General features: G+C 38.5%; 2 protein-coding genes across 3 annotated transcripts in view; one reads left to right on the top strand and one right to left on the bottom strand.

Moving 5' to 3' along the window:
* Positions 1-7,911, bottom strand: part of LOC122671777 (endoplasmic reticulum metallopeptidase 1) — a 33,811-nt gene extending 25,900 nt beyond the window's left edge. The window contains exons 1-6 of one of the 2 annotated variants that reach the window (XM_043869205.1): positions 7,631-7,911; positions 7,421-7,506; positions 7,187-7,288; positions 6,404-6,510; positions 6,210-6,310; positions 3,322-3,409 (exon numbers count right to left, since the gene is read on the bottom strand). In XM_043869205.1, the coding sequence (XP_043725140.1) occupies positions 3,322-3,409; positions 6,210-6,310; positions 6,404-6,510; positions 7,187-7,288; positions 7,421-7,506; positions 7,631-7,843 (697 nt within the window). In that variant the 5' untranslated portion in view covers positions 7,844-7,911. The remainder of the gene's footprint in view (positions 1-3,321; positions 3,410-6,209; positions 6,311-6,403; positions 6,511-7,186; positions 7,289-7,420; positions 7,507-7,630) is intronic. The other variant, XM_043869206.1, reaches the window with a different exon arrangement.
* Positions 7,912-15,837: 7,926 nt separating this feature from the next.
* On the top strand, positions 15,838-18,456 carry LOC122671035 (SWI/SNF complex component SNF12 homolog). Its single transcript, XM_043868122.1, has 2 exons — positions 15,838-17,742; positions 18,209-18,456. Exons 1-2 carry the CDS (start codon positions 16,073-16,075, stop codon positions 18,279-18,281), a joined length of 1,743 nt encoding a protein of 580 aa, XP_043724057.1. The 5' UTR covers positions 15,838-16,072; the 3' UTR covers positions 18,282-18,456.
* The last annotated feature ends 5,265 nt before the right edge of the window (positions 18,457-23,721 follow it).

Genomic DNA, 23,721 nt, shown 5'->3' with positions numbered 1-23,721 from the left:
GCTCCTTTTCAAGAGTGCGGTATGCCTTTGCTTCATCCTCTGGATTGATCAATTGGAGGTCCCTGTAGTGATCATACTCCTCCAAGAGACTAATATAAGCACTGTAGTACTCAGAAAGGGTCCTATCACCCTGCTTCATTGAATTAATCTTTTGGTGATGCTGATAAACCTTGGTAGAGTCACCTACCCTATCATAAGTCTGAGAGACACTATCCTATATTGCCTTGGCAGTGTCCTTTTGCATAAATCTTCTCCCAATCTCAGGCTTCATGGAGAAGATTAGCCATGTCATGACTGCGGAATTTTCGGTCTCCCATTTATCATAGCTAGGAGAACGTTGCTCTGGTGCTTTAATAGCACCTGTAATGTATCCAAGTTTCCCTTTACCCCTAAGGGAAAGCTTCACTGAGTGTGACCAGTCCAAGTAATTAGTACTATCAAGCTATACAATACAAATATGTGGGTGTGAAGTCTCATAAACAAACGGAGGAACTGTTGGAGTGGGCGGTGAGTCAGGCGAACCAAGTCCAGATGTTTCGGAATCACTCATAGTGTAGGGAAAAAAGCACTTGACCATAAACAAGTGTACCAACAAAATGTGGAATCCAACACAAGAATCAAATTTCAGCAGGGAAGAAAGACCATATAATCTCAACAAGACTTCACCCTAACATTCTCCAAGGAGGAACACAAGCTGAAACAAGCTTAAAGACTTCACAAATGGTGTTCCATTCATTTCTCACCAAGATAGCAGCAAATTGCAGTCCAAATACAAGAAGCACAGAAAAAATGTAGTCTCGGCTTTACCTGGGCAGAAACAGAGGTACCATAAAAGACTGAAAAAGCTCCAATAGATCCTTCAAGCAGCAAAAAGGGATTTATGGGGCTTAATAAACATCCTTGGGTGATTCTAAAGACCCATTCTAAGGCTGAAACCCATGCCAAGGACAGGAGAAACAAGAACTGCAAGGTGAGCCTGGTGGAATTTCCTGCAGTGGCTGGAAGGGCTTCAAAACATCAAGGGAGCTTCAACTACATAAATAGGTTATACCGAACATATTCCATGCTCCTTCAACAACTCTTTACATAGAGATCTTCTCCTTGAACCCCTTAGTGTCCTAGGGTTTCAAAGAGAAGAAAAGAATAAGAGAAAGAGGCCAAATACGACTCTCAAACCCTAGTGCTCTGATGCCAAGTTGGATTTTAGATTAAATAAACAAATAAGAGAAGGAGAAGTTGGAGGAGGAAGAAGAAGAGAGGAAGAGAAGAAGGAGACAAGAGGAAGGGAAGAAAGATATTTCGGTTGTAATGTGTGTGTGTTGGAGAGAGCACTCCACACATCTATATTACTTCAATGATAATAATGAAAAGTATTACATCCACCTCCCTAGGGAGGTAACAGGTAAAAAAGGATAAAGAAGAGAAAATACATTATAAGGCAACTAGAAATAAGTCTAGTTTCTATGCTACCCTTATTACATAACTTCTAACACAACCCCAAAAAAAAAAAGCTTGAATCCTTTTTGTTTGACAGTAAAAAATTTCACCATGATCATGTTTCTATCAACTATTTCAGTCCTGCAGTCCACACATGATGCACCATAAGTGAAATAAGAACCCAACATTACGGGCAAGCAAAAGCAATATAACTACCAATCGACAGTGTTGGATCACTGAATGCATAGATGGTAAGAGAGATGCAAATACCAAAGTTTCCTACTAAGAATAAAGATTAGTAAAAAAAAAGGGCGTACCCAAGGATTTAAGTATCGGTATCGGGTATCGTATCGGTCGGGCGATTTTAAGAGACGTATCGTATCATATCGTATCGTATCGGAGATACGTATCGATCGGTGTAGAAACGCATGAAAATGATCAAAATACACATGGAAATACACTTTTGGACAATAAAAACAATATAAACAAGCAATTTGTGTCATATATCATGCATATATACTAAGAATTGTGAATAATCAATAACCAGACAAGTGCGGCACATTGAAATTGTTATAAAAGATTAAAAGATGAAATTTCTTACATATAAAGTCACTCAATTGCCATGAAGAATGTCGGGGTGGATCAAAGTCATGTCTGTAAGGGTCTTCAACAATAGGAGTGACTATTGTGATAGATTTTAGGGTAAATATATAATCTTCTTGGAATGTGATAGATCTATACATAATATAGTACATATATTATATACATTAGCATTTGTTTTAAATTTTAGAAGAAAATAAATTAAAAAAAATATCATTTTAAAGAAGCAATTTTCGGTTTTGGGTAAAAAATGCAAAGAAACATGGATTTTGAACTCAAATCTTTATAAATGTATACAAAGAATGCAATACTAAGTTAGTTTAACATATTCCCTTTGAATCATAACAAAAAAAATACCAAAAATCAAAGATTTAAACAAAAGAATCAAGTTTTTTTCAAAAAACCTACCTTGCCCTTCAAGAACACCTTTTGATTTCGAATGTGGGCTGTTAGATGCAGCAAATGATGAGATTTCACCTCCTTTAGGATCGTTTTTGGCAAAGGAATCAAAGCCCTCAACAAATCTTTGGCAAAAACCAAGTTTAAAGATGTTTTTTTATGGTTTCTCAAAGCTGGAACTGTTTTTTTTCTGCCAGCCTGCTCCTGCTCGAGTTTTCTGTTTTGAGAAGACTTGGGCCCATGTGGTTTTTAAGCTGCTGATACGTATCGAGACGTCTCGGTATGTATCGTTATTTCAAAAATAATAAAATAATGGTTTAAATCATGTCTCGTCTATATCGATACGTATCGATCGTATCGTATTGTATCGATATGTATCGGTCGATACATACCGATACATTCGAGACATTTGCATTTAAAAAAAAAAAGATATGTCTCGACCTGTCTCGTCTCGGCCATGACCGATACCGAGACGTATCGGCCGAGACGATACGATACGCTCCGATACTTAATTCCTTGGGCGTACCCAGTGCACGAGGCTGCCGCCACTAAGAATAAAGATTAGTAGTGCAGATAAATGTGTATGTGTAGGTGTGTATGAGTATTCAAGTGTGAATTAGGGTAAAATGCTGAAATATCCTTCAAGGAGGTTGCTTCAAAAAGACTACACGTCCAAACATTTCTTGACACAATAACAAACCTTCACATATATTCGTATCATAAATTTAGGTTTACCCCATAATCCTAAACAGTGATTTTACTTAGAACTCTTTTTTTTTTTTTGGGGGGGGGGGGGAGGGGTGGCGCTCAACTAATTTATGTTCATTAATGCAGATTATATCATAGTTTAAGAAACAATATACAAGGTTTTTAGAAGAATCGTACCAGGGCCCCCTGACCCAGATGCTTCAACATTTATAAAAGCCCCAACTGTATTACTCCATTTGTGTGTCGTCACGAAGCCATGTGCACCCTAAAGTATTAACACATTCATCAATCAAAAGGTTAAGAAGAATATGTATTCTGAAGGAAGGACATAACAAGAACTCTTACGAAGTTCTTAAGAACCAACTCAATACCTACCATACAGTTCATAATAAACAATCTTCTCAAGAGTGTGCGCATGTGTTTGCATCCATATGCGTGAAAACTATGTGGCTGAAGAACAAAAATATACTCTTACATGAAGACTAAGAACAGACTAAACTAAACAGAGCCTAACCGGATATCTGACAATCTGCTGCTACAGGCAGACTAGAATTCAAGCAACTCAAGCCTTTCAGAAAATCATTCTGAAACTTTTTTTTTTTTCTTTCTTCTCCCTTCTTCAACCCCCCGCCCCCCCAAAAAAAAGAGGAGTTACTAAGAGAACCTGATATTAGCTACAACAAATTTTTTTCTTGAGTTAAGAAAGCATACTTATTGTCTATCATCTATTTGACCAGTTTTTTCAGAGGCAAGGTTCTAAAACTCGGTTTCGACCAGCCAGAAACCGAGATATGGCCGAAACTGGAGGAAACCTGTGATTTTTTCCCAAGCAACTCGAGCTGGTGTTTTCGAGGCCCATAAATGCTTTTTTTGATCTATTTTTTGTTTTTACATTCTAAACACAATGCATGAACTATTTTCACAAAAACCAAAAAACAGAGGGGAAAAAAGAAAAAAAAAAACTGAAAATGGTACTTGTGGTTTTTTACCCAAGTTTAGTGTACGCACAGTGTACTGAGAATCATAGTTGTCAAGACAGACACTTATTTATGCCAAATATCATTTAAGTAAATGTTTCATTTACTTAAGATATTATTCATAAATAACCAAGTACCCTCCTATTTGAATCCATTAAAAATAGTTAAAAAATAAAATTCCAGAAGGATAAAAAGTCAACCCCCTAATTCAAAAACAAAAACTGGATTTTTTACGATAGGTGAAATTTTCAACTTTCTAAAGCTGAGGTTTTTCTCAAATCTATAAATTCCATAAATCTTAATATGGTAAAACATTGCTAAAAATCAAATGTGCGGTAAAATATTAATTTGTTTTGATGTCTAAAAAATTATTTTTCATTTAGAGCAATTTTGACAACATTTGCGCACATCCAATTAACTTTGACCGGAACATAACTCCTTCAATATAAATCAGATTTAAGCAATCTTGGATTTGTTTTGAGTCTCGTACCCAGTGCCAAAGACTCCCGCCACTGTGGGGTCTGGGGAGGGTCATAATGTACGACCAAGCCATAACAAATGAGAAGCTATAGGACTTAGTTCCAGCATAATAGCTTTGATATAGCTAGCTCTTTTAGGTACTTGAATGTTTCCCAATTGTTCTGGTCCATTTACTGTTATTGCCTCTGTGAACATAGTAGCTCAACCTTACCCCTGCTTTCACAGAGAGGCTGTCTCCAGACTCAAAACCCATGACCATAGTACAAGATCTCAAAAATATCTCGGTCTCGTAAGACGGTAGGCGATAAAGGACGTGTACAAGATCTCGGTCGAGATCACGTGGTATATCTCAATCTCGACCAGACCAAACTATATAAAAGGCACCCTCTCAGCAAGATTTCGACCTTAACTTGAAAACTCACCTCTCTCGATCTGTTGTGAAGGAAAAACACTTGGAGGTGAGGGTTTTGGTGCTTTTTTTTTTGGCAAATTTCACTTCAACTAAAGATTAAAGCTTGGAGATTCAAGATTGAAGCTTCAACATCAAGAGAGGGAGATGCATTGCATCTCAAGAACAACATAATATGTCATGGCCAGCGTTAATGATTCAATCAGAGCAGAGCTTGATTCGACAACAATAACAACAACATAGTTGTTTTGATGATCCGGCCCGATACTCGTTTGAGTACTAGCTACTCTCAAATGATAGGACTTGTTACACACTTACACTTGTATTTGTTTAATCTGTCTCTTTCTAAGTTTGTAACAATTATTAACAAACCGCCAAACCATCACCAGGTATCATTATGAATATGATGACAAAAGCTTAAATGGTTTACGATTTGATGTTTTTTAATTCCTAATGCTTAATTAAGTTGTTTTACACCTCTATTTTAATTATATGTGTTTTAAATATTGTGTGGAATAGCCTAGGGTAGAAATCACATACGCCGTAGACTACCAGCCTAGGGTCCGAAGTCAAAGTAATATTTTCAGTTTGAATTTGTAAAAACTAAAGTTTCATTGTGTTTAGAAGGCCTAAAATAGGGTGGATGTCAAGTTTCAGGACCTATCTTGGCCATATGGCCACCAAAACCCATCACCAAGTCAAGATGGAAAAAAATACACCAACTTGCCGAGATTTCGCCCATAGTAATCAAGGCGTCGCCATGGCGACGCTATGGCGTCTAGGCTCCTTTCGGTGTTGCCTTGAATTTTGCCCCTCTAAAACGCCATGGTCGCTTTCCCGCCTTGATAACTATGATCTCGCCCTCGACAGAACTCGGGTTCGTGGCCTGGCCAAACCAAAGGCGAAACCGAGACTTAAAACCTTGCCCGTGGCTACTTGGTCACAATGGAGCAATCTTACCGTTGCACCAATGTTTCATAAATCTTAGGATAACATAATACAAATTTTTTCTTTTAAAAGAAAAATACATATTTGACACATAAACAATAAGTAAGAAAAAAAATGCTATGAAGCTAAAATGATAAGAAAAGTAGAAAGTAAAAGTAAAATTATAAACAGAAAACATTAAAACATAAGAATAAGAGGAACCTTAATTTCTTTTTTTAAAATTACTAGAATAATGTCATAAAAAAAATTACCAAGAGAAAAAGCTCTTCTCCACCATTGAAAAGAAATATAATAGGCCGAGGAGGAACCCAGCCAGAATCAACAATGAGTCTTGCTACTTCAATCATTGATGCTGACCAAAGATAAACAAGAACAGTTAATATAATCAAGGAAAAATAAACAACACAATATAACCAAGCATAGTGAGTGATATCATTGAACCTACCCACACATGAAGCACAGTCACTAGCACCAGGAGAGCCAACGGTGCTATCAAAGTGGCCATTCACTAAAAATGATGGATCAGTGTCTTGTGAATCTGTTGATGATATCCTGAAATATAGTTGGGACTTATTAAGAAGGCCATTCTAATGGTTATCCAAACAATTCTGGAAATGCTAAACCCGGTGACCATAACCTTCTTATGACAATCATAAACGAATTATTTTTTGCCATGCAAAAGATAACAACATTAACAAAATCAAAGATTAGGTAGTAGGGAGTGGATACAATATCTTTTCCAAACATTTATCCCTGTGTCATCATTGAAAGCATCAATGCAAAGAAACTAAATTGGACCCAAGATGTAACTTCGGCACTGGCAATTAGCTGAACATAGAGTTGTTTGCAAAACTTTAATTAGTTTGCCAGACCAACTGTGCAAAACTTCAGTTAACCTATACTGACTACCATAGGACATATTAGCTTAATTGATTTTTTACTGTATTATGTTGATTTGACCCAATACGTATGGATGCAAGCTAGATTATGTTTTCTTATAAAAAAATGCTTTGCTTGAAAAGAAATTCATAAATAAATTTCATTTCATCCATCAAAGTAGTTATTTTAATGTCAAGTAAATCATGCATGTAGTATACATGTCAGAGAGCAGGACCAAACATTAAATTCTTCTCAAAGGGGGATGTCCAACCTGAGAAAGTCACGACAAATATCATTGAAATAAAGCTTGAGATAGAAATCAATTATGACAGTGAATCAATGGGAGTACCTCATAATGATATTAGTGTGATTCCTGTATGCCAGAGATATGCCACGACCCAAGAAAAGCATGTTGAAAGAGCCGGCTATCTTTGAATCCTCAATCTCAATTCTGTGGTTATCTCAGAAGAGCAGACAATAACTCAAAAACAATCAAATAATAATACCAATTTACAACGCATCTGCAAACTCCATTAACTTGTATAACTGCACGAAAAAAAAAACAGAATGTAACAACATCTACCGGATACTAGGTCCAGCTCGCTCGGCTATCATCTCTAGCTGCATTTTTATGTACCGAGCAGCTTCCATCAAACCTGGACGCCCTTCCTGTCAACACAGTTTACAGAAAAAAATTCTAATGTTAACTTTGAGGATTCAAGGAATCGAAAATTTTCAATACTAAAAGGGATATCTAACTGTAAAACAAGTGAAATGGTAAGTATCTGCTGACTTGACGACCATCGATTTCTTTGGACAACACTCGTATGTGTTCGACGGCTCTAGCTTCTGAAAACCGATCGGGAGGGGCGTCAAAACCCAGCGGCTTTATGTGTTTCATGTGAATGATCGAGTATGCTAAGATCGACATGAGTCCGTATAAAATCCCCAAAGAAACCAGTAATTTAAACGCCGTAACATCTCCGGAGCTTAACCGGAACACCATTTTCGAATTTCGATCTCTGAGTCTGATCAAAACTTTTGAATTGCAGAAACTCGAACGAACGTTTATTGCAACAGCCTCAAGCAATCAATTCACTGAGGCACAGACGCAGAAAATCCTTAGTTCCGTTAGTGGAATTGTAGAAGGAGAAGTAAATTGAGCAATTCGAATATTCTGAACTTTTCAAAGTTAAAATTTCCAAAATCCAACTCAGTTCATGTATCGTCAGTGTATTCCCCGTTTAAACAATTAAACCTTGAATTCGAAAATGGGAATCAAAGACGACGATGACGTCGAATTTTGTCTGTTCGACTCCCGCCTGCAATGTTAGTCCCTCTCGGCTTCCACGCGTCCCATTTTCACAAGTAATAAGCAATTTATGATTTTAAAAATTATTTTTTTTTTTGGTAAAAACCAATTTGTGATCAACCGGTCCCACTTAGTGCCTATCGATATAGCGTTGTGATTTCCGTCGATGGCTTTCGGAGTCTTGATCAATATATCTTTTACCGGCCAAGTCTTAGTTGTACGTTAAGGGGTAGATCTGCTGTTGTAGTGGAGCAAAATAAAGCATTGGTTCTTGGGAATGTATTTGGTACATGGCAGGCGGCAGCTGACCTGACATCCAAAAGGATGCGTCACGCTTATGTTAAAGTGATGCGCTTATGTTTAAGTGACGCGTCTTGTAACATGTAAAAATGGGGGCGCTGTTCTGTGTGCCGCAGCGCTGTGCCAAGGCACACACGCTTTGAACAGACTGCCCATGTGTCTGTCTGCGCTGCGGCACAGAGAACATTCTCCTTATAAAATACTCACGAATTTATTGAAACTTTGGATTTCGAAAGCCTATTGAAATTTTTTTTTTAAATAAATAAATAAATGATCCTGCCGCCCTCTGACATTGTCTTTTTTATTGCCTTGACTATGTGGGCTTATGTTAAAATATACTGTTTTCTGAATTGCCATTGGTTGAGAGATTTCCACCCATCCATCATAGTTTTTTGTTTCTTCATAATAAATAATAAATTACATTATGATAGTGGGTGTCAATTCAGAAAAATAATAAAAATCATATGTACAAAGGAGCTATTTCTGTTTGTTCCCATATACTCTATTCTTTTGTATATGTTGCAGGTGCAAAGCAAGTGGGGGAAAAAATAAAGTGAACCAAAAACACTTTATAAAAAAAAAACTATAATTTATAATTATGTTCAAAATAATATAACCGCATCAAAAATTAAGAATCTTTTTCTTTATTTTACTTTAAGGTACTTTTAGGATGATTTGAACTATTTTATACTCTTTAAGGGAGTAGTAAAAAAAATTCAAAGACTACCAACTACCAAAGTATCGATGGTTTCCTCTTGAAATTAGTTATTAATCCAGAAGATTCCCGTCGGTAAGCCGATTTGGATTTGCCATGTCTATTTTTTAAACCAGATTTTGGTAAAAAGTTTAACAATAGAAGTTACCCCATGTGTTGGGATCATGGTTTTCAGTATCGATATCGGTATTGATATTGGATTGTCCGATAAATTGATGCTACAATGATTTTGAAGGTGATTGATACTAATATCAATACCATATCAGTAAAATAGTACGGACAAAGGGTATAATAGTTAAGAAACCCTTCTTTATGAAAAATCAGGGGCAATTTTATCCAATAGGGCCAATCCATGTTGATACCTTATTAGTTTTGAAAGTAAAGGATACCCAATCTGATTGAACAGAGTTGGGTTGATTTGAATTCCAGCATCTTTTTTGTATCCTGGTTTTTTTTTTGGTAAGGTATCCGCCTCATTCACCATTGATTAAGGATAACTTGGTAATCGTTGTTACTATGTTGATTTCTTAATGAACATATGCACACCACACCGACAGAAAACAAATAATAATAATAATAATAAATAGGGCAAAACCTTTTAGGATCATTAAATCTGACACGTCGTAAATTGAAGAAATTTTGTGGCCATTTAAATCTCAAGGTCTCATGCTCTTGTAAAATTTCACATAGAATAGAGTTTGGCAATTGATAAGTTTGAAATTTCAACAATGTGAGAATACTTATGGTTTGTGTATCATAAATGTAAAATGGACTCATGGATATACGTGTCAATACATTAAAGGGTATAAAATGGATTTGGCTATGAAATTGCCACATGATTAAACCAAACAATGTACTATATATCCAACAATCAAAATTGCCATGTTATCACTCCGCATGGCAAATGAGGATAAGTCTCTTTGGTATACTTCAAAACGGCCATTAAAACGAGTTTTCCTTGAAAAAAAAATAAAAACTAGACAAGAGATCATAGCCTAATTGTGCACCAGTGTGGAGGCCAATGAGAGTGTGCATAGACATCAATATAGATTGGATTTTTTATTTCACGGGGGTGGTAAAGTAATTTTGCATGCTCTTGTGTTTAAGCATTGGAACCACGCAACCAGACAAGGATTATATATCATCCTAATGAATATGATATTAAAAAAGTCATACATTAAGCCTATGTTTTCCATCCATAACTTGGAATCCAAGGTTGGCTAACCATTGAACCAAGAGGTGATTTTGACCACACAAAAAGGTGGTGCATCCCTGTTGCCTAATACTTTTTATTTATTTATTTGTTCTTTTTTATGATTGGCTAACCTCACGATCAACCCCCTCACATTTCTACACGTATAATTCCCACCTAACAATTTATTATAATTATTTTTTAAGGGTTAAAACTCATTAGGATGTTCAGTCTTGATGTGACCTAAATATTTAATTTTGATAAGATTCAAATTTTGTAGACAAGTATACCCCAGATCCCCTACTTACATGTAAAATTTTCTCTCAAATAGAGGTTTTGAAAATAAGGACCATGATAACGAGAACAACATTGGTCAAAGCACTGCAAGTGTGCATGAATGCTTATGGGGTGAATGGATATACATGGGGAAAGTATTTAGGGTTTCAGGTTTAGGGTTTAGGGTTTCGGGTTTCAGGTTTAGGATGTAGGGTATAAGGTTTAGGGATTAGGATTTAGGGTTTAGGTTTTAGGGTCTAGAATTTAAGATTTAAGATTAAGGATTTAGGAGTTAGGGTTTAAGACTTCGTGTTTTGGGTTTAAGGTATATGGTATAGAGTTTGGGTCTAGGGTCTAGGGTTTAGAGTTTGGGGTACTGTTTAGGGTTAATGGTTTAGGGTATAGGGTAAGAGTATTGGGTATAAGGTTTAGGAGTTAGGGTTTAAGGTATAGGAATTAGGGTTTAAATTTTATGGGCATAGGGTTTTGGTTATTGGGTATAGGATTTAGGGTTTAAGGTTTAGCGTATATGATATAGTGTTTACCATTAAGGGTTTAGGGTATAGCATTTAAGGTATAGGTTTAGGGATTAGGGTTTAGGGTTTAGGGTCTAGGGTATAGAGTATAGGGTTTTGGGTATAGGACTTAGGGTATAGGGTTTACGGTATAGGGCTTAGTGTATAGGATATAGGGCATAGGGTATGGGATATAGGGTTCATGGTTCAGGGTTTAGGGTATAGGATTTAGGGTTTAGGGTTCAGGGTATAGGGTATAGGGTATTGGATATATGGTTTCGGATGTAGGGTATGTATAGCATATAGGGTTTAGGGTATAGGATATATGGTTTCTAAATCCTAAACCCTAAACCCTATTTCCTAGTCGCCATATGGCCCTGATTGGATAGCTATTGGCGTGCGGATTATTAGGTCTTGTATTCTTCAACTTACGCGGTGGCACTCGTCCATCCTCACACCACTGTGATTCAAGCCATCTTTAGCATGCTGCGATTCAAGCCATTTCTAGTTCCAGATCTTCTCAGATTGAGGTTTCCATTTACATACCGATTCAGATTCAGATTTAGATTCAAAGAGACTAGGGGTTTTAATTCCGGTTCTCGCTCTCTGTTTCCTTCTTTCTTTCTTTTTTTTCAAATCCCTAAATAATCCCCACCCCCCCCCCCCCTAACCAATTGAAAACCCTAAACAAAGTGAAAGCCAAAGAGGAAAATCCTCTTTTCCGCATAGAAAAAATCCCCAAAAGCCAAGTAGGAAACCTGAAACGAATAAGAATAGGGTAGGGTTTCAAGAATAGTGAACGATACTGGGTTCAGATTATCCCTACAACTTCTACTTTTTTAGATTGGATCAAACGATCTCTGCTTTCTTTTCCCTCCATGGATCACTACAGAGGATGGTGTGGGATGGGGTTGCACGGCGGTGATGGTGGTAATGGTGGGTGGCGGTGGTATTGGATATCTACATTTAATGTTTTAGTGTAGAGGATAGTTTAGTCATTTGTATTATACACAGTTAACCCCGTTAGTTTTGGGCCAAATTTGATATTTTGGTACTTAGTGGGGTTGAATTAAACTAACGGGATAACTCAGGGAGTGGTGCTGATAATTTCCCTAATTTCAAATTGATGCAATCAAAACAATTTTAATTTCTTGACCAAAAATCTATTTGTTGTTTATTTTAAAAAATCAATTTGAAATTGAAATCGAAATCATACCAAATCAGCCCTTAGTTGGAAGTTTCCAAAATCGACCTAGGTCTAACCATGTAAGGGTGTCAAAAGCAAACTTTCTTGAGCTTGATCTTTGAGAACCAAAACCGTGAAGTCGTTTAATAAATGGTTTGGCTATAGTTTAAAAATTGAAATCGTTTAATTAAACAATTTAATGCGAGCCAGACCATTTAACCAAAATAGACCATTTTAATACGCTTAGATGTACCATTTAATAAATGGTTCGGCTATAGTTTAAAAATTGAAACCGTTTAATTAAACAATTTAATGCAAGTCGGACCATTTAACCAAAATAGACCATTTTAATACGCTTAGATGTACATAAATGTGCTAAAATAAAAAAGAAACCGTTTACCAAAATTGAACCAAACCATTTAAATAAAACCGAGAAACTATTTAATAAATGGTTCGACTATAGTTTCAAAATTGAGGCCGTTTAATTAAACATCTTAATCAAAACCAGATTGTTAACACCCTTAAACCATGGCAAATGAGCCACATTGTCCTACATTATAGCCCTAATTCAGTGAATCGGGTTCAACGTTTTAGGCGAATGGATATTATTACGATCTGACATCAATTCGTCTAACAGGTTAGACCGGATGATTTGGTTCGCTTTGCACAATTTCCTCTCCAGATTCTTGAACCATTACTGTGAGGTCCACCACCTAGGGCTGCAATAGGGTCGGGTTGGGTCGGGCTTTATAGAACCCTAGCCCAACCCTAAGTCCCCTTAGTGGGCCCAAGCCCGACCCGACCCCGACTCGGGGCCGAGAAAAATTCAACCCGACCCGCCCTCGTGGTCGGGCCGGCCGACCCTAATTGGCCCCGATCATGGGGAAATGCATGGGTTGGAATGGGGCAGGAAGAACTTATTACTTTTACATAAAATAACAATATAATAAATTATAGAGTAAATTACTCCCCCTCCCCTCGATTATGCTCTAATGACAAACCCCTCCCCTGGGTTTTGAGTAATGACTCTCCCCTCCCCTGCATTCCCAAGATTCTATCAACCGTACCCATTCCGTTAAAAAGGACTGTTAAGTGATGACATCATCTTAAATATATTCAATAAAACCCCAAAATGCCCATATATTTGTGATATTCCAATAATTCCCTCTAACCATATCAAAACCCTAAAAACATCTCTAGGAAACGCCGCCGCCACCACGGGTATCCACCACCACTTTCACTCCGTAGCCACCGCGCCACCATGAAAGAACCTTGCATAGGGTTAGGAAACGTCGACGTTGTTAATGAGAATGCCAACATCCGACCTTCAATGGCTTCCTCGAATCGACGTATCTCCTCGGAAGGTCACCGGAGAAATAAACCACCACATTCTTGATCCGGGTGTTCCCAACGAAGAAGAATTATGGTGAATTTGGACAAACAGAAGAGACCCGAAAAGATAAGAAAGAAGAAAGGATTAAGATCGTCTGAGTGGAGGTGAAATGAAGTGAGGAAGATGGGTTTCATTTTTGGGAGTCTTGGAAAGGGAGTGGGTCACGGTGATGAGGTGAAGTGAGGAAGATAGTTTAGGTCACTCCAATCACAACTGGAAGCTAAGCCCTACTTTATGTTACTCCAATATCATAACTCTCTCTCTCTCTTCCTTCGCAACCACTATTGAATTGCCTCTTTAATTAAGGATTCCGTTTCGTATAATCTTCGTGTTTCGTTTGATATTCCACAAGTCTACTTCAAGGCTACTTCTTCAATTCTGATTTTTCGAATCTGGTTTCGTCATTGCTTTAATTGCACATATTATTGTTTAATCACTAGATCATTGTTTTGAGCCCTTAAATCATCGCTACCAATTTCTGTTTTCCATCCGGGTTTTCAAGTTTCCTAACTCCAACAGAAACCTCAATATGTCTCAAATCAGCCACGCATTGTAATCAAATTTTACTCTCATATTATCCCCGTTAATTAGACCGTATCGACCAGTTCAGCCCCAACCGATTTGTTCCGACTATCAACTTTCTCTAACTGCTTCTAATTCCTAACCCCGTGGTTCTGGAATTCTTCTATGCTGCCCTATGAAAGAGAATTCCATCTATAAAGACTACAGAGTGATCTCGCAATTGAGGAATAAATAAGAAAAAAAAAAGACCCTATAAAGAATCTAATCGGGTTTGTTCGAATTAGATAGGATTTGTTGAGATTAGTAAAGATTTGACAAGAAACAGAGATCGATAACATAAAATCCTCAATGGACATCTCGAAAGTAGGAAGAGGAGAGACGATGAGTTATGGATCGGTAGTGTTCCTTTTAAATGGGTAGGGATGATCAATTTATAATGAAAATTGATTTTATATCTTCTATTTTTGAATCAACCGATTGGGGGCAAAGTTGCGACAGAGTTGCAGGAGGAAGAAGAAGAAGGGGGTCGAGAGGTAATATAGTCTTTCTATAACACTTAACAGCCCTTTTTAACTAATGGGTACAGTTGATAGAATCTAAGGAATGCAGGGGAGGGAGAGTCATTACCCAAAACCCAGGGGAGGGGTTTGTCATTAGAGCATAATCAAGGGGAGGGGGGAGTAATTTACTCTAAATTATATTATAACACTTATTGTCTTCATATATAGTATATTATATAAAAAAATATGGGTGAAATTTAAAGTTCATAATGTATAATTTATATCAATATATATTTTATGAGTATAACTTAAATCGGGGGTCGGGTACAGAGGCAGCCCTCGAGGCTCAGCCACAGCTTGGGCCGAGCAGCAGCTCGGGGGGCGAGAAGTTTCCAACACGGCCAGCCCTCAGGGCCAAATATCTCAGCCCAAACCCTGTTCGGGCTCAGGGCGGGCCAGGGCGGGTTCGGGCCGACAGGGCCAAACTTGCACCCCTACCACCACCCCTTTGCACCAAAAAAAAAAAAAAAAAAAAGAGACCAACACCACCACCGCCGATCTTTATTGCCCCCAATACTGGGGGTGCTGTGCGGCCCCACCGTGCACACATAGATCGTGCTGCGCCACATGATGCGCACATGACCCTGGGGGCGATAATTTTCCCACCCCCACTCCTTCCAAGTTCGAACAAGAATAATAAAAAATCCCGGTTCCCCAACTTGCAACCAGGTTTGTCTTTGGTCCCTAGCCTTACTTGATTTCGTGATTTCTTGCTGAAAACTCTCTTATCGTATTTTTCTCCGTGAAAACACCGGGAAATAGTCCCCCCCCCCCCTCCCTCCCCCCCACCCTCCCCATGTGATTCGTTGTATATAGGAGCTTTCGGGTTAGGTCATCCAAGTTGAATCGAGATTAGGTTTCCAGATCCAATTCCACTTCCACCCCTTGTTTGACGAACTTTCAAGCTAAGAAGTGTTTATTTCCATTTCGTAATCTTGCTCATCTGATATTGCACTGGTATCTTTTCTGTAACAGTTATTCATTTGAGTTAATATTTGGTATCTTTTCTCGAAGCTTTAGCTGGCTTTGATATTTCGAAGTGCCTAGCTTTTTCAGGAATATTGACTCTCTGATGGAATTAGGGTTTTATGAAATTTGAAACGGTTTATTTCATGAGTGATTTACATATGCTTACAAAATTCAGGGCTTCGTTGGATTCATCCGAATTAGGGATTCCAGAGGCCTTACGATTCAGGGTTTTTAATCTGTGCTGGAATTCGGTGGCCTCCTTAAGAAACCGTGGATGTTAGTCTCCTAGCTAAGAATGTCTACGAACAATAATAACCCAACGAAGAATGTTGGGGGTACTCTTTCCCCTTTTGGTAATGCGGGGATGGTCTCGTCACCCATGCAGATGAATCACCCAGCTCAGCTTCACTCTCAGTCACAAGCTCAAACACATGGAGGCTCACACTTCCAGGGTCAGTTCCAGTCTCCTCTCCAGTCCCAAGCCCAAGCCCAAGCCTTGGCGCAGGCTCAAGTCCAAGCTTTTGTGCAGGTTCAGTCACAAGCTCAGGCACAAGCTCAGGCACAAGCACAAGCACAAGCACAAGCACAAGCACAAGCTCATGCAGCTCAAGCTCAAGCAGCTCATGCCCAATTTCAAGCCCAGTTACAAGCTCAAGCTCAAGCTCAAGCTCAGTCCCTTACCCAACCCCAAACCACTGGAATTGGGCATATGAGTGCGTCATCTCCATCCCTTTCAACACCCAGCACAGCAAATGCGAAGCGGGTATTGCAGAAACCTCCAGCGCGTCCACCTGGTACTGCTACTACTAATACTGTTTCCCCATTCAAAACCATGGAGCTAACCCCTGCTGCTCGTAGAAAAAAGCGAAAACTTCCTGAGAAGCAGATACCTGATCGAGTGGCGGCCCTTCTACCTGAGTCTTCTCTATACACCCAGCTACTTGAGTTTGAGGCAAGGGTGGACGCTGCTCTCACAAGAAAGAAGATTGATATCCAGGAATCTCTTAAAAATCCTCCGTGTATTCAGAAGACTCTTCGGATTTATGTTTTCAACACATATGCCAATCAGAGCCGCACAATCCCTGAGAAGCAGAACTCTGAGCTGCCTTCTTGGTCGCTTAAGATAATTGGGAGGATATTGGAAGACGGTGTTGATCCAGACCCTTCTGGTGTGATCCAGAAACCAAGCGCATCGTACCCCAAGTTCTCTTCCTTTTTCAAGAGAATTACCATCAACTTGGACCCAAGCCTATATCCGGAGAACCCAACCATTATATGGGAGAATGCTCGATCTCCTGCACCACATGAAGGCTTTGAGGTGAGAAGGAAAGGGGACAAGGAATTTACTGTGAATATACGGCTAGAAATGAATTATGTTCCTGAGAAATTTAAGCTTTCACCTGCTTTGATGGAACTTCTGGGCATTGAGGTTGATACACGCCCGAGAATTATAGGCGCAATTTGGCATTATGTGAAGGCTAGAAAGCTGCAGAACCCAAATGACCCTTCTTTCTTTGCTTGTGACCCACCTCTTCGAAAAGTTTTTGGGGAGGAGAAGATGAAATTTTCCATGGTTTCACAGAAGATATCTCATCATCTTTCCTCCCCTCAGCCTATTCATCTCGAGCATAAGATCAGGCTATCTGGTCCCAGCCCAGCTGGGAATGCTTGCTTTGATGTATTGGTCGATGTTCCCTTTCCATTACAGAAAGAGATGTCTGCATTCTTGGCCAACATAGAGAAGCACAAAGAGGTTGATGCTTGTGATGAAGCTATTTGTGCTGCTATTAAGAAGATCCATGAGCATCGTAAGAGGCGAGCATTCTTTCTTGGGTTTAGTCAATCTCCTGTGGAGTTCATTAATGCGTTAATTGCCTCACAAAGCAGAGACTTGAAGCTTGTTGCTGGGGAAGCTAGTCGTAATGCTGAAAAGGAGCGTCGGTCTGACTTCTACAACCAACCATGGTAAGCTTTTTATTCCAATTGTTTCATTTTACTGTGTCGTTATATGTATTCCAAGTTGAAGTTTTCAAAAAGATTTTAAACTGGGTCTGTAGCTGCAACATGGACATGCAGTAATTTATCAGATGGAGCTCTGATGGAGCTCTGTTGGAGATTTTTCTCCACAAAATCCTACAATGATGGTCCTGCCAACCAACATATGGTGCTCTTTGGGAAGTTAGATGTGTTTTTAGGATGGTCCAGAATCAAACTGCTGTTACTGGATAATTATGATTCCTTCTTATGTATTCCTAAAAAATCCAATTTGCTTGCATGAGTACAACATGCCAGCTGTAGAGGGACACCCAATTTGTTGTCATATTTATTCTGGAACCTTGCGGTTAAAAAACTATTCGGTGCACAAGAAACAGTTCTACGTCAGTTAATTGATACAGTTATGATGAAATGTTCCTTTTGATGAACTCTACAGGGTTGAAGATGCTGTTATTCGTTATCTGAACAGAAAGCCAGCTGCCGGAAGTGATGCTCCTGGAAGCACTTGAATTGGTATTGTTTAATTGCAAATTGGAATCACTGCTTATTCTGACATCCTATTGTTGATACTTTTGCCTCCATTGTGGGAAAGATGATTGCTGCTTCATCAGTTGAGGAATGTTGGACATTTTTGGGAAAAAAAAATTTACAACTTGCCAATCTGAGCTTCATTTTTCCCCTGCCGAATCTTCATCATGAAAAAACATGATTTCATTATTCTACCTTGACAAAATGTTGTAAACTCTTAGGTGATAAAGTTGTTATCGCATAGAAGCTTCCAGCTATTGTAAATTCGTCCAAGGCATATTGAATTAGGAAAACTGTGCACTTGGTTTGCTCAAAATAGCCTCTTTTTTTTTTGGAGAAATTAATGACTGCATTACCACTTTCGAAAAACCCAGCAAAAAAATGTTATATTTTGCATATCTTTTGATATGTGGCTTGCTGGGAAACTTGGAATAGAGTCACTAGCTCCTTATATATTTTATTAAAACGGCTGCTTGTCGGTTTATTATGTGGTCACTGACTCCCTGGAAAGGAGGAGACGTACCTAACCCTTTGACTTCAGTTTTAATTTGAAAATGGTGTACCTGAAGCATTTCCTGTCTTAGTCCAGGTATGGTAGGATTTGTCATAGATCCTGCATGTGTAAGCAAGCCAATTACTCGCACCTATGGCCTGCATGTAAACCCAGGAACATAGGCAGCCCCTAGGATTATGTAGTACATCTGAATCTGTTGTCTGGAAGGAGTCATTGGAGCTGCAGAGCCACCTGCCGAAGAGGAGACGAGGCAATTCAAATACGGCAGTGGAGGAACATGCCTTAGTGAATGTGCAACAGCAATTCATTACAAAACCAATAAACCGGAGAAGGATAGATTGTTTTGTGAAAGAATTTAGGGCCTATCAAGAGTGGAATTTGTGTTGCTGGAAGATTTCCTTTGAGTATTATTCTTCCATCGATTCTAATTTAATGATATTTGCTTATTCAGTAATTCAGTAAAAGGGAAAAGCAAGATGACATTCTATTGGTTACTTAGGATAATCATATTTATGTTAGAAATTAATGGCATTGGCATATTGGGAAAAGAAAAAGAAACTAATGCTGACTTAAATTTTCTGTTTATGTTATTTAAGAACAAAAGGGACATTAAGAAAGTAAGAAACCACCCAGTATTCATAACACATTTTTTGTTAAGACATGGATGGAACATTTCCTTGGTGCTTTTAACTATGAAGATCAATTGCTTTTTGGATTAGTTGTGTTTTGCAGATCCAAAGGAAGAAGTAGTGGGGATTAGGTATGTCTAGTGTCTAAGAATAATTTCCCTGTGCTTGGTGGTTACGAGAAAAATGGCAAAATGGAACCACAGTTCTCTCTCTCTCTCTCTCCCCCCCTTCCTCTCTCTGATGTAGATCAAAGAATGAAGAAGACCCAAAAAAAAAAAAAAAAAAAAAGTTACTGCTCATGTGAACAGTATCACGGGCTGTTCACGTGAACAGTGATTTGGGGGGGGGGTCTGATGTGGAGATTGAATGCAACTCGAAGACTCAATTGCCTAGTAGTGGAGGACTCCTACAGCTGTTATAATTAGTTTTATTAGACTAGGAAGTTCCTATTTTATAGGATTGCTTTTATGTAATGGGTAGTTTCTATTTTATAGGTTTTAGTTTCTTACTTAGTTGCTTTTGTAATTGGGTTATTATAAATAACCCAATTATACTTAATTGCTTTTGTAATTGGGTTATTATAAATAAATATGCGGCTCAACAGAAAAAGAGACAGAGATTAAAGAGAAAAAGAGCTATTGATGAAGCTGTGAGATGCGTCAACGGTGAGATACTGTAGGTGAGAAGCCCTGGGTGAGAGGATGATGGGCTGAGATAGCTGATCCTATAATTAGTAAACTAAATATGATGTGGATGTTAGTGATATTTGTGGTCAGATTTTAGTTTGTCAAATTGAAGTATGGCTTGGGATGTTTTATTGGTTGAGAGGATATTGGATGGAAGGAGTGGATATGTGTTGCAAGAGCAATACAAAATTACAAAGAGAAGAATCAAGGCATGTGGTTATACCTGGAAGGAAGAGAGGTTAGCATTTGGACAAGCTTGGTGATGTCTATTTAAAATATAGATCAATCCAGAAGTAACCAGAATCTGGTGGAATTCACCCAAACAATCATTACCTTCTGCCCTTTATATACATTGCTGTTTAATTTTTAGAGACATGGTGATGGGATCCTAATCACCAAACTTCTAATGACTAGGAAACCAAAATAACCAGAATCGCAGGGCTATTGTTAAACCAGGAACAGAGAGAGTTCTCTGTAACCGACAGTAGACTAATCAGACGGTGACAAAACTCTGGTCGAGATTACCTGTTAATGTGTCCAATAAAGCCTCAATACCTGGGCTAGATCCAATGGTTGGATAGAAGGTTATGTGACTGACACAGAATTAAAAAGTATTCAAATCAGAGTTAGAAAGCCAGTGAAAACAGAATATGATCTGTGAATATTAACCTGGACAATACAACTGAATCTCTAAAGAAGTAATGCTGGGAAACAGGTTAGATGGTAAGGAAACAGCGGTTTCTATTTTTTTGGGAGAGTGACTGAAAGTAGCAACTGATATTCTCTGGTCCAATAGTGCCATACGCAGGCCAAATAAGCTTGAAGACTTGATTCAACTCAACAAAACAGAAGTCTCAGAAGTGAGTTGACAGAATACAGTGATGAGAAACTAAGGTCTGGAAATAGAAAAACAAAAGTTAGTCGAGTTATAACTGACCAATTGGTGAGGACAGATTCGAAGGTTGAACGGCCACACTAGATGATGAAGAAAAACTGAAACAGTAACAGGATAAGTTGGTGATGGAACCGCTTTCTCTAAAGGGCCGACCTTGTAGGAAAGGGAGGAAACAATATGTATATCATACAGGAACTCTAACACGACGGACTATCCAAAGGGGGACACGGGTGGATAAATAATTCAACACCTGCCCGCTCCCAGGGAGACTCGATACCGTGACCCCCGCCTGCTCTGATACCTTGATGGAACCGCTTCCTCTAAAAGGCCGACCTTGTAGGAAAGGGAGGAAACAATATGTATATCATACAGGAGCTCTAACACGGCGGACTATCCAAAGGGGGACACGGGTGGATAAATAATTCAACAGTTGGTCTCCCACCAATATGAAGTGTGTTCTATCGTTGGCAAAGTGGTACCATTCTTCAAGAGGGAAATCTGGAAATCCTTGAGGTGAGTTAGACCAGACGGGTGGGTTTGATATTGTTGCCAGCTATAACAGCTTTGGAGGCTTTATTTCCATGTAGGACAGAAATTTGAAAATGTAGATGGTAATATATTCAGACGTTTGGACTAGAGGAGATCAATATTTTTGAGCCTCCTAGAGTAAATAAGATGCAAAAATGCAAACATGTGTCTCTGGAATTGTATGAGTGAATGGAAGGGAACGGGGAGCATGAGAAAACTTTCCTATTTCATCTTCCGATGGAACCTGAACAATCCGTCGAGTAAAATTGTTCAATTTTTTTCCTCAATAAAAACTGGCTATGAGCTAAAGTTAGCTTATTCTAATCGCTTATGTCGGGTTTGCTACATTTTCCTATGTGCAGTATCCTTGGTGAAGTGGGAAGATATTAACCAGGCATCCCTGCTGTAAAGAGGTAAATGATTCATTGATTCAAGTACAGGCATCCCTGGTAGACCTCACATCTCCAGATTTGTTAAATGCAAGTTATATCCTGATATTGTTTTAACAATTCAACTTCCTTCTGAAAAGGAAGTGGAGGGCTTCATTTGGAAGGTGAGAGGAGGATCCTCCCAAATATTTCCTCATTTTTATGTTTGTTTCTGAAAAAACAGAAACAAATCGGTTCTGAATCCTGATGCCAATTGTACTTTGGTTAAACTCTACATGGTTGTGATCTCAATTGTTTTCTTTCAGTAATTTTATGAAGAGGCTCTAGTATGAATCATCTTTCAGTAACACATCGTATGTCCATGCAGCACTATCTCTTGCTTATCTCTTGCTTCTTCTATGCATCCTTTTGGTACTGCCTGATTTTTCAATGGTTTAGTTTGCCACTTGATCAACTAACAGTTAAGACAAGTGAGCAAATGATCTTGGGGTCTATATATATCCATAAAATTTCAGCATCATTGAACTTGACTAAGTATCCATCCTATCATGCAACTAGCGATCAATCTCCTAGGTGACTGCATTGACGTCCAAGCATCTTGACAACTAGTGCTGCTTTGGTCGCCTAGGTGGGCATTTTGGTCATTTTGTTTTCAGCCCCCTTACAACACCTTGGCTCGCCTAGGTATTTTGACAATTATGTTATTATTATTTTTGGGGTTTGGGGACTCAGTGATTAGGCTTGTTAGACACCCAATATAATAAAGTGGCAAACTATTTTAGCTGCCAAACTTAGTGGATGTATCCTTGTTATGTCTTTGTCATGTTTCAAATTCTATATTATTCTAACTTCTCTAAGTATCGCTGAAAAAGCTTTGGCTTAAACAATCAATTCATCTTGCGCTTCGTAGGTTGAAGGGCATTGCCTTTCATAGCCTAAACGAGAGCTTCATAATCAGAGGGGCTGAAGGCCAAGACTCCAAGTCTTCTTACTCTCTGAAGATTTTATATTTGATTTGAATTGGCACAGAAAAGATCGGAAATTTCCATGAACCTGCTAAAAGTATTCCAAAGAAATATGGGATTCCATCTTCAGCATTGCCATTAGCAGGAAACCAGATCTCAAAAACAAATTAACAAGAACTAATAATTAAAAAAAAACATGGGACGAGATTGAGTCCCAAATCAACTCATAACACACATGAGAAGGGAGATCAAAAAAGGCTTCAGAGGTTCCATGAGTGGGTCTCTTTAGCAAGGATGTTTGCTACCTGATTAGCCTGTAATAGTGAGATTTTTGTTCATGCAAAAGAGGTAAATATTTTTTACGACAGAACCAAGGAACCAATTTAGACACAACTGACCCAATCACTGATGATGAGTCACATTATACCCACAAATTTGCCATTGCTATGTCTTTTATTTAACCTTTATATCAAAAACAAGAAAAAAAACCCCTTTTGAAAACCAATTTGGAGAGCTGAAAATTCTGCAACTCTCAAATGATGATTAAATGTACCAACAAGAAGACCCTCATGACCTCGAAAAATATACGCTGCACCAGTCCTCGTCAACATTCATCTTGATCTACTCTCTCATGAATCAACTGTACTTGAATAGACTTGGTTTTGAAGAAATGAGATTAATCAGAAATGGGTTGTTCAATTCTTAATCAAAGTAGTTGATTCTGTAGATGTCAACCCGATTTTAAAACATTGGTCAGAAGCATGGTTCCCGGAATCGGAATTGGAGAATCAATTTTGGCTGAATTGGATTGGAAT

The sequence above is a fragment of the Telopea speciosissima genome, chromosome 8 (genome assembly GCF_018873765.1).
Source record: "Telopea speciosissima isolate NSW1024214 ecotype Mountain lineage chromosome 8, Tspe_v1, whole genome shotgun sequence".
Lineage (NCBI taxonomy): Eukaryota > Viridiplantae > Streptophyta > Magnoliopsida > Proteales > Proteaceae > Telopea > Telopea speciosissima.
The sequence above is the reverse complement of the archived record's forward strand: the minus strand, read 5'-3'. Positions and strand labels throughout refer to the sequence as shown.

Excerpts from the sequence above, each read along its gene's own strand:
- LOC122671035 (XM_043868122.1), top strand. The coding sequence starts at position 16,073 with ATGTCTACGAACAATAATAACCCAACGAAGAATGTTGGGGGTACTCTT. Across the intron at positions 17,743-18,208 it reads GACTTCTACAACCAACCATG|GGTTGAAGATGCTGTTATTC; the intron begins GTAAGCTTTTTA and ends TGAACTCTACAG.